The 12,192-nt window shown below is 35.2% G+C and overlaps 1 protein-coding gene across 1 annotated transcript in view; it reads left to right on the top strand.

Annotated features, from left to right (window-relative positions):
* LOC140448248 (uncharacterized) overlaps positions 1 to 12,192 on the top strand; it is a 190,067-nt gene that overhangs the window by 129,482 nt on the left and 48,393 nt on the right. The window contains exon 4 of the mRNA XM_072541352.1: positions 6,285 to 6,420. Within this exon, the coding sequence (XP_072397453.1) occupies positions 6,285 to 6,420 (136 nt within the window). The remainder of the gene's footprint in view (positions 1 to 6,284; positions 6,421 to 12,192) is intronic.

Raw genomic sequence — 12,192 nt, 5'->3', positions numbered from 1 at the left:
ATATTTAGTTTTTGGGTAATTTTAACCCCACAACACCGGTTAATTATTAACAGGTAAGTTCTTATACTAGCACAATTTATCTTTATTTTTTTAACAGAAACATAATGTAATTGGTAGGAATATTAAAAATTGGATCAGAGTTAGGATCAGAAAGCGAATCTGAAATTGAAAGTCAGCAGGTTAGCCTTCGTCCCAGTGAGGATGTTTTAGAAAACCAACTTCAATCAGTGGAAAATTGTCAGCCTGGAAGTTCTAATCAGAAAAATCAATCATCGTCGGAAGATTCCTCTCAAGACAACAATAAGTTTGAAGATAATAAAGTTAGGCAATCTAAGTTTTTTATCGGACGGGATGGGAAAACAAAATGGGCAAAGAACTGTCCTAATAAATCGGTTAGAACACGACAAGAAAATTTAATAACTTTACTTCCCGGTGTTCGAAATAATGCAAAATATTGCAAGTCGCCCATTTTTTGCTGGGAATTATTCATGGATAATATTATTGTGGAAGATATTGTCCACTGCACTAATAAAAAAATCAGTTTAGTCGCTCAGAATTATAATGACCAACATAAATATATCACCAAGTCTACGGACGCAGAAGAAATTCGTGCAGTTTTCGGATTATTATATCTATCAGGCGTTTATAAAGCCAACAGGGTAAATCTGGAGGATCTGTGGGCTACAGATGGAACCGGAATTGACATTTTCAGGCTTACAATGTCCCTGCAAAGATTTATATTACTTTTAAAATGCCTACGATTCGATAATATCGAAAATAGAGAAGAACGAAAAAGAGTAGATAAACTGGCAGCTATACGAGCTGTTTTTGATCGATTTGTATCCAATTGTCAACAATATTTTATTCCTAGTCGATACTTGACGATCGATGAAAAATTAGAATCTTTTCGGGGACGTTGTTGCTTTCGGCAATATATCCCCAATAAGCCGTCCAAATATGGAATTAAAATATTTGCCTTAGTGGATGCCAAAACATTCTACATTTTAAATTTAGAGGTATATGTTGGCTCACAGCCTGAAGGACCTTTTCAATTTAGTAATAGACCGTTTGATGTAGTAAACAGGCTTGTAAATCCAATCCGTGGTACTAACCGCAACATTACATTCGACAACTGGTTTACCAGCATACCGCCAATGGAACATTTGCTTAATGAACATCGGTTAACATCTATTGGAACTATTCGTAAAAACAAGAGGGAAATACCGACAATCTTTTTGAATTCCAAAAACAGAGCTGAAAACCACGCAATTTTCGGATTTAAAAAAGACATTTCTTTGGTGTCCTTTGTCCCGAAGAAAAATAAAATAGTGTTAGTAGCTTCTTCACTTCATCATGATACAGAATTTGACCACAAATCAAATAAACCTGAGATTATAGACTTTTATAATCACACAAAAGGTGGCGTAGATATGGTTGACGAAATGTCTGCGTTATATAATGTGTCTCGTAATAGCAAGCGATGGCCTCTAACAATTTTTTTTTCACTGCTTAATAATTCAGGAATAAATAGTTATGTTATTTATCAACATAACAAGCCAACTGAAAAACTAAAACGCAGATTTTTTTTTAAAGAACTTGGTTTGGCACTAATTAAACCATATATTGAAAAAAGAGGTAACAATCAAAGAATACCATCAGACATAAGAGCCAAACTAAAAAGAAATGATGGCGGAGAGGACTCTCAAGGACCTCCAAACAAGAAGCAACGAACAACATCCAGATGTGGAGTGCGTCCCCGTGGAAAGGACAGAAAGTGCCAAAAAAAATGTGTGAAATGTGACATTTTTCTTTGTCTTGAACATTGTGCATATTTTTGTTCTAAATGTGCACATAATTGTTAATTATGCTATTTAAACAAAAGTTCCTAGTTACTTTTTATAAAATTTGTATTTTTTTTATTCTATATCTCTAATAAACATTTTGGTAACAAAAATTGTGGTAGTGGTTTAAATATAAACTAAATTTTAGTATATTTTTTAAATTGTTGAATTTTTAACGGAAATTTTTTAAATGATTCATCTTTGAAAAATATTATATAACAATATAACCATGATTTAAAATCTTAAGGTTGCATGTAAAAATAAAATATTTTCTCAATTTTATAAATAAAAAAAAATGGGGTGATAATTACCCCAGCACACAGCTCCTGTCAGAAAATTTCACCACACAGTCGCCGGGTTAATGATACCATATGACAGCTAACTTTATTATTTTCGATATTTATTTGTTTTGTTTGTTTAAAAAAAAATGTTAATCTCTGTGAGGTAACATTTGTAAGTTTTTGTAGTATCTCCAACCCCTGGAGTTTGTAATTGGACACATGTAAGTTTTTTTATTCTGTATTTTGCAACTATTTATATAGTATATTTTTTGTGCCATTTATATGTTTGATAACTGTTTGTATGGGACAAAAATAAACGTTTTGATTTATATCTCTGATTATTTTTTGTTTTTATTTTAGAAAATCTCCTAACCCTTTATGTATTTTTTATTTTAGGGATATTTTTCCTAAATCTAGCAAGTTTAGGATTCTTCGAAGCGGCGTCCTTTCTTTTAAAATAGCTAGAAACCCTTTCTTGTTGTCTTAACTGCCCAGTCGTCCAGGAGATTTACATTAGTAACCCCTTTGTTTCATTTTTTTGTAGCTGCCCTAATCCTGACACCCTTGTCATTCACTCATCCACGACCCCAGCTCTCCAACAACCCCCTGAGTGCCGTTCGCATACGTTTCGATTTATTTTGCTTGCTCTATCTTCGCCCCCCTAGTTTCTGTCCCCTATTTCTACCCCTATGTTCTTACCCTGAGGTAGGCAAAATATTTCGTTACAAGGACTGCAAAAGATGTAAAGAATGTGGCCGAAGTATTCTGTCTTTTTTTTAAAGATTTTGTAATCAACCCTTTTAGTTGAAAAACCCACATACATATTCAGAAATTAAATATTTTATTGGACTTCTGATTGCAGCTGGAGTAACGGGTCCCTTTCATTTGAATTTCAAAGATTTATTTTCGAAAAAGCACATTGCTGGCGAATTTTTATTTAATTTTTGCTGCATTAGATTTTATGACTACCGAATTCGCCAATAATGTCAAAGTCCTAGGTTTGTATCCATGACCGGAAGAACAACCCAAAGTTAATATTTGAACTGTTCGTGTCGATTGATATACGATTTCACTAATTTTGATTTATTCTTGACAAACTCCCGGTCATAGATTAACCAGAAATTGCATCAAAACCGGAACTAAATATTTAAGCTCGACATTTCAATACTCGTCGATTGATAGATCGCATGTACTATTTCTGCGACTATAATTTGACCCTTTCGGTCACAATTTTTAATTGGAAGTGATATAAAAACCTAAAGTATGTGTTTGTTCTCGTCTTGATAAGGTGCGTCAAATAATATATCGCTTGAACTATCTAGGGCACTCAAAAACAGTTATTTCTGTTGCAACTTTGAAACCGAGGTCAAATTTCTTAACTTTAAGAACATCCTTGGGTTCTCAGCTTTCATTCTATAGCTTATTGGTCATTCCATATGTTCTAATAATGAAAAATTTGTGTTGACAGACATGGATTTATCAAATATCTTCCAAATACATACACAACACTTTAGAATACCTCACTTTCCTTAACCCTCGAGCGGGCGCGCCCGTGTATTTTGTACACGTCCAATAGAAAAAGTCGTCTAAAAATAGAAGTGTCGTCAATCTGGCGATATCGTCGCGTCTATTCGTCCAGTAGAGATCTGTCGTTCGAATTGTTGAGTAATATTTTTTGTTGCAGTTGCAGTTTTGTGAGAATTGACCACAATTCTGAATCTGAACAAGAACAGAATGACCACGACAGAGCCAGTAACTTCGAGGATAATACTGCAGTAAGTACGACTGCTTTCGAATATTTTCAAGGCAAAGATAAAAAAACTGCATGGCGTAAGACTCCGCTGTCGTCGCAATCAAAAATTAAAAAGAAAAATATTATCAAAATACTTCCAGGACCAAAGGCAGTGGCTTCAAAAGTGACCTCAGAACTTTCAGCTTTTGAAAAAATTATAGATTCTGATATATTAGAGAACATCGTACAATTTACTAATTTGTACATTGATAGTAAAAAAGAATCTGTTCAATATAAAAGAGAACGAGATATGAAACATAGTTCAAAAAGTGAAATAATGGCGTTACTGGGAGTGCTTAACCTCCTAGGCACTAAAAAGGCTAACCATACTAACGCACTTGAACTTTGGACATCTGATGGAACAGGTATAGAAATTCTTAGAGCTGTAATGAGTTACAAAAGATTTTTATTTTTGTTACGTTCAATGCGCTTTGATGACAAAACCACAATACATGAACGGAAAATATATGACAAACTTGCACCAATTAGAAAAATATTGGACGCATTTGTTAGTAACTGTAAAAATTCCTAGAATCTTGGTGAATTTGTTACAATAGACGAAAAACTAGAGAGATTCAGAGGACGTTGTAGTTTCATCCAGTATTTACCAAATAAACCAGCAAAATACGGTATCAAGCTGTTCATTTTGGGCGATGCACAAACTTACTTTGTTGGAAATTTAGAGGTTTATTGTGGACGGCAACTTGAGGGGCCTTATGCTGTATCAAACTCTCCCAGTGATATTGTAGATAGGCTTATTGATTATATAAAAGGTTCAAATTGCAATTTGACAACCGATAATTGGTATACCAGTTATCCTTTAGCTATTTCCCTTTTGGAAAATTAAATAACTACAATTGGCACTTTGAGAAAAAACAAAAGGGAAATACCTATTGAATTTTTACCCCAAAAACAAAAAGAAGTGGGAACGTCACTCTTTGGATTCCAGAAAAATGTCACTTTGGTTTCATTTATTCCAAAAAAAAGTAAGTCGGTCATATTTTTATCCACAATGCATGACACTGCAACCGTAGACGTCGAAACTAAAAAACCAGAAATTATTCTAGATTATAATGCCACAAAAGGTGGTGTGGATACTATTGACCAAATGTGTGCATCATATTCTGTAAAAAGAATAACCAGAAGATGGCCACTAATTATATTTTTTTCTCTAATGGATATGGCGGATATCAACGCGCAGGTGTTGTTTTGTGCCAATAAAACAAATCCCAAAATATGTCGCCGAATTTTTCTAAAGAATTTAAGCTTGAGTTTAATGAAAGTACATCTTTCAGAAAGAATGACAATGCGATATCTTCCTCAGGATATTCAAGGTTTTCCAATGAAATATAAATCATGTGAAGAACCTACTAGAACAGAAGTGCAAAGCTCTAGAAAACGTGGACGTTGTGCAATATGTCCAGGCTCAAAAAATTCCAGCACAACAGTTAGATGTGGGCTATGTAAAATATTTGTATGTAAAATGCATTCAGAAACCACAATTACCTGCGTAAAATGTAAGAACAATGAACGGCAGCAATCAGAAGAAATTGAGTGAAGTAACCCGTAGGTACATGTTTTATGTTTATTATTTTATGTAACAATAAACTATTTTTGTAAATCGTGGTTGTCATTTTGTTAAAACGCACTAAATTTGGTAAAATCAACTAAAATGTGTTTTGTGTACAAAATACACAGCGCGCCCGGTTATGAAACGGTAGTCGGCGCGCCTGCTGTAGGGTTAATCTGATACCAGACTTAATGAGTTTTTACCTTGTCTTCAAACACTAGAATTATAACTTTCACATACGATTAACTTTTGTATAAAAATCAAAAAGAAAATCCTTAATACTTCTCTGATTTTATAAAACGAAAAATTTAGCTTCCACCGTTTCTGTTAGCAGCACAGCGAAATTTTCCAGAAACCAGTCACATTCTGGAGATGGCGCGTTCTCGGCAAATTATTATAGGCATGATGGGGAAAATGTGGACGTCAATTTGTGAAGCGTGACCCAAATCCCAACACCTTTGGGGTTTTGATCTTTTTGTTCGCTTCATAAGGCAGATATGGAAAGCGTCAAATATAAGTTAGACCAATATTCCAACAGGTAGACATATATTTAAAATGTGAGAGTAAATCGTGACACGAACGAAATCCTATAAAGATTAGAATATGAAAAATGTTACAGAAATTAGATTTGAGCTGTCACTTTGTTTGCTTTCATTCATTTAAAATCCAGAATTATAAGAAACAAAACACAAGTTTTTTTCTATCGCTTTTAACTTCCTAAGAAACTGAGTATAGAACCACAATAAAAATTTTTATTTGTATTTAAATATAAATATAATAAATTTTACTATTCTTTCCAGATGAGTCGATCAGATAGCAAAAAAGTCGTTATTCGTCCTGTAAGTTGGAAGACTAGTGGATTATTTAGATGTGAAGTATCTGCAGAGGCACCATCATTTGCTTCAGCCCAAAGTGAGGCCAAAATGGAGGTTGTTGGTAAGTTATATTTTCAAAGAACTCTTAAAAGTGACTTGGGATATTATGGGTATTGTAACGAAGATATTTTGTCTACCATGTAGGGTATTACTATGGTGGTTGAAATCTTGGGACAGAAATAATTGGAGGTGGAAATAGGGCAAGCAAAATTTACGATACTTATGCGAACGGCACTCAAGGTTTATTTGGAGAGCTGGGTCGTAGATAAGTGAATGGCACAAAGGGATTGGATTGGGGCACCTACAAATAAATGGACAAATGAAACAACAAGAAAGGCCTCTTGGCGTTGAAGGAGTAAAAGGTTTTTTTATTATATCCACCACTTCACACTCGGTATACAGATCGTTCTCGGTCTTCTTTAAATATACTTCTAACTTACTATAAAATAAATTTGGTGAAGTAGTAGTTGACCCGTCTGTGTTTACACTCATACCACCTTACTACATCTGGCATAAGGACTCTCATCAAAGCTGCCTCTTCTGTTTCTCTTGACCATTGGTCCTGCCAGATCTTCAACAAAGAACTCCTTTTTCTTTCTTGTGTTCCTGAACATAAAGCTCCGTTGCCCGTTTGGTGCATCTGAACCCTTTCATTAGCCAGGATATGCACCGGTACAGCACCAGCCACTACTTGTAAGGCAATGGTTGATACGGTCCTGTACACGCTGTATACCCTGATTAATAGTTTCCTCTGCGTCCTAAGAAACATGTCTTTATATTTCGCTTTGTTGAGGATCTCATGCCACACTGGGGCCCCATATAGTAAGATGGATATGATTTATTGTAGGATAACTGATCTTTTAAGTGTCCCGGGGCCTCCTATATTTGGCATTATCTTATTAAGGGTCAAAGTCCTCCCAAGTGGTGTCTGAATGCCATTTTGTCATCTAGTATAATTCCCAAGTATTTAACGGTCTTCTGGGGTCTTAGGTCTGAACCTCTGAACCGAAAATTTACGTTTTTTTTATCCCGTTGTCCCCTCAAGATGATTACTTCTGCTTTTTCTACTGCAAGTTTTAGGTCATTTATCTCTATCCATCTCGCAGTTTTTTCTGTTTCTTAATTTACTTTGTTTATAATACCCCCATTCATATCTTCTATAAGTAGGGCTAAGTCGTCTGCGTATGCAATAGCCCTTATTCTTACTCAGTGTTTTGTTTACCTCTAGTACCCCGTTGTATAAAATATTCCATAGTGTGGGTCCCAGGACTGACCCTTGGGGTACTCCAGCAGTCATTTTCATCTTATTTTTCTTCGATATGCATACGCTTCTTTGCGATAGGTAGTCCTTTATTATATTGGACACATATTCCAGGGTCCCAAGTTAGACAATCTTGTCTACGATGAGACCCCAGTTCGCTGAATTGAAGGCGTTTTTGATGTCCAATAAAACAAGAACCACCCATTTCTTTTTGCTTGTTTACTCCACATTTCTTATCAAGATTGCGGCGTCGAGTGCTGATCGACCTTTTCTGAATCGATATTGTTGGTTGGATAGAGTTCTCTTATCTGCCAACACTCCTTCTAACATCTTCTTGAGAAGATTCTCATATAACTGGCCAAGGGAGTCCAAAAGGCATATTGAGCTATAAAAAGATGCTGAATCGGGGGTTTCCCAGGCTTTAGTAGCAGAATCAGATTTGCTTCCTTTAATACCCTGGGAAACTCTTCCTTCCAAGTAGACCGTTATATATTTTTTTCATCAAACCTGGTTTCTCTGTTGTTGCTACCTTCAGTGCCTTCGGTGGCAGTCCATCGGGGCCAGGAGCTTTTCCTGTCTTGATTTCTTGACCAGCGGTCTTTATTTATTCTTCTGTGAATACCTCCACCACCGCAGGAGAGACCTTCAAGAAGGTTTGTTCCTTCTTGGTGGGGAAGAGGAGCTCAGCCGATTCTCACCGCTGGTCCTCGTCTTACTTAAATGGAGCGATCATCTAAAGCATTTATGAAGTTCTGCCACCTTTCTTTTTTTTTCTCATTTAATTGTTTTATTGAGTTTCTTTTTTACTATTTTCTATACTTCTTTGTATACTTCGAAAGATATAAATTACTTCAAGTTATACTGGAAGGAAAAGTACAGGGCAAAAGATCAGTAGGAAGACGCCAGAACTCGTGGCTGAAAGACCTCAGAAGATTGTTCGACCGCTCATCCGCAGAGATCTTTTGCGCAGCAGTTTCCAAAACTACAATTGCCATTTGGATCGCCAACCTTCGAAAGGAGACGGTGCAATGAGAAGAATACTTCTTTGAGCTCGTAGGCTTCTGGTATAATGCCTGCGAGCTCGGAGGCACTTTTCCCGTAGGCCTTCAATCTCATCCGTCCACCAGTAGGGGGTTCTTTGTTCCTTTTCTTTACGGTGGCCAACTCAACAGCGTTCTCTAGTGCCTTTCTGAGTTGGCCAAGGTCAGATATTTCCTCTTCGCTTATTTTCTGACCTTCGATAGGTACACGTGCTTAATAAATGTTTTTCCAGTATATCCTATCGGCCGTCTTATGATCCGCCCCTTTACCTTAAGTTCATATGTAAGGTATGGGTGGTGGGTGAATAATAAATTAAGTAGGTGAAAAATATATTTCCTAAGAAAGACTCTCTGCCCAAACAGCTGTAGTAATAATTTATTTTAATAAATTATATGGAAGTGTTGAAAACAAATGTTTTTAGTGTTTTATTGTTGATTTTGCTTAGAACATTTAAGTTGTTACATTTTTATATACATTTTGATATTTTAGACCAACGACAATAATTCTTCTCTAAATGCCTCTATAATTAATAATGAAATTGATATAATGAGAAAAATTGTTCTCATATCTTGTTAACATAGAACGGTTTCTACACAAAATGGAACGAAGAGATAACTGACGTCCATTATATCCCGGGATTTGATTATGCATAATAATTAGTTCGAACTGTCCAAAACAGCAATTTACTGCTCGTCATCGCTTACTACATATTTAGGGAATTATTTGAATTAACTAACGAGTATTATTAATTATTATATTTTAATTACATTCTCTATTCGTATATTTTTACTCAAAAAACGATAGTTATTTCAATATAAAAAATTTATTTATGTACATATTATATTTACTAAAAATGTAAAGCGTTGTAAAGTTTTAGTGTATATCATTTGGCTATCAACTATGTTTAATTTCTCATTAACATAAGTATACTGATTAAAAGTTTGTATAGGAACAATGAGGCTGTGAAATTGGAAATTAACTTGGCACATTGGATTGTGTGGATTGTGAATTTGTTGCTCCATCATCCATTGTTCCCATCAATCTTTGCTCCATAGCTTAAAGGACCTTCATCATCATCATCGTGAAACCTCTTCTGTCCACTGCTGGACATAGGTCTCTCCCATTTTTCGCCACTATTCACAATTCTGTGCTTCTTGTTGCCATTTCTTGGATATTCGTCTAATGTCGTCCATTCAGTCTTGATTCCTTATTTTGGCATTTTTTGTCACGCCAAGAATTAATCTTTCTTTTTCTATATTCTGTATCTGGGTGTTATTGTCTTTGCGATAGTTAACTATCTCTCTCTTTTCAATGGCGCTACAGCCCAAATCGGGCCTTGGCTTCCTCCAAACTATGCCTCCAACCTTGTCGGTCTCGCGCCGATCTTCTCCAGGTTCTCACGTTTAGCAAATTTTGCGCGTCCGCTGCCACTTCATCCTCCCATCTTTTCAGTGGCCTTCCTTTTGGTCTTGCGCCCTGCATTTTACTATCTGGGGCTCTTTTCGGCAATCTTGCTGTCTCCATTCTTACTACATGACCAGCTCAGCGAAGTTTCTGAAGTATAACGAACTCTGAGATCGGTGTCTCTTTGAACAGTTGGTAGAGTTCATGGTTATACCTGGATCTCCATATTCCATTTTCGTTAATAGGTCCAAATATCTTTCTTAGGACTATTCTTTAGCAGACTTCCAGTTTTCTTTTTGTATCTTCTGTCATCAACCATGTCTCGCATGCATAACATACTATTGGTCTGATAATAGTTTTGTAGACACTGATTTTCGATCTCCAGTGTGTGTTTTTGGAGTGGAACACATGATCGAGTGAAAAATAAGCTTTGTTTCCATTTCCTATCCTTAACTATCACGTTGGCCATAGGTAAACGATGGTCGGATCCACGGTATACCCTTACGTCAGTCGTTTTTAGCTGGGACGTTTGACGTTGGATTACATAGTCTATTATCGAGCGCAGATTCCTAGTAGGCTGTATCCATATAAATTTGTAGATGTCTCTATGTTGAAAAAAACCATTCATAATTTTGAAAAACATTTTTTCACAAAAATCTCTAAGACGCATTCCGTTGTCATTGGTTATTTGTTCCCCACATCTTCCTACGACTCTGTTATTTTCTTCTCTCCCTACTCTTCCGTTTAAATCTCCTACTATAAAGATTTCACAGTTTTCTTTAAGTTCAGAGATTATTTCATTTATCTTGTTGTGGAAATCGCTAATTTACCTTCATTAAATTGGTTTTTTTTTTCAAAATTTCATCTTATACGTTATTTTAAAAGTATTTCCAGCGCTAAACTTTGTTTTATAAAATAAAATTCACCGTAAACCTAAAATTTCAAAACTTGTCTATCCCGCTTGTCGCGTTAATAACAAACAGGCATATGTTTGTCTTTTACATTTATTCGGTTAGTTGTGCTACGTTTTCTTCCCTCCTACTTTGTAAGCCACCCTAAAGTTTTCGCTAATATAGCGCCATCGTCTGCATACAAATCAGGAAAATTTCCAGTCTTGCTGGATCCGTAGCACATCAGAGTGTGCTTTAATAAGTTTACCCACTTACGTTTGTAAATATGAATATACCAGGAAATTTGTATATGTGGGAAGAATTATATTATATACGGGCTGGGCTTAATATTATTCGTTAGTCTTCTAGACATGAAGTTGTCAGTTTGTTATTTTTATTATTACAAATTCACAACTACGTTCTAAAGGAAAGCACAGTCTAAAGGATGAGAAAAAATAAAATAAAAGAGGAATACACACTGTACAGAAAGGAGTGTCGATATGTGTAATTAATAATATATTTTCAGTATGAGAGTATGAGAACTGTATTAAATAGGGCTGGTTCAAAATAATTATGAGACGTAATGAAGGGTTATACAGATGATAGCCAAATCAAATTTATAAAAGTCTTTTATATAAATATATATATGTAAAGAAAAACTATTGTTTTGTTTTCCTTTAATAATATTTCTATTTATATTCTCATTTTGTTACGCCACTGTCAAAACATTAAGTTCTTCTTTTTGTTTTCATGTTAGACATACTTGTGAGGTGTTTTGACAGTGACAATTCATTAATTTTACGATTGTCAATTGTCTGGCCATTATTACTTTTGCCTGTAATTGGAAAAATTAGAATATAAGCTTTAAATGTTGTTTCTTTTTTACAGGTAATGTATTTGTTAATAATTAATATTGTACAGAAAATAATAAAGTTTACTTTTGTACAGAGAAACGCTTCTTCTTAAAGTTCCATCTCCTATCGGAGGTTGGATATCATAACGGCTATGGTCACTTTGTTAGCTGCTGCTCTGAAAAGTTGTAGTGAACTACAGTTAAACCATTCTCTAAAGTTTTTCAGCGAGGAGATGCGTCTTCTTCCTATGCTTCTTCTTCCTTGGATCCTTCCTTGCATAATAATTCTCAGCAGCTCATATTTTTCTCCTCTGGTTATGTGACCCAAATATTCTAGTTTTCTTCTTTTTATGCTGTTCATAATTTCTAACTCCTTATTTAGAC

Source organism: Diabrotica undecimpunctata, chromosome 8 (genome assembly GCF_040954645.1).
Source record: "Diabrotica undecimpunctata isolate CICGRU chromosome 8, icDiaUnde3, whole genome shotgun sequence".
NCBI classification, from domain to species: Eukaryota; Metazoa; Arthropoda; class Insecta; order Coleoptera; family Chrysomelidae; genus Diabrotica; species Diabrotica undecimpunctata.
This window is presented reverse-complemented; position numbering and strand designations above follow the sequence as displayed.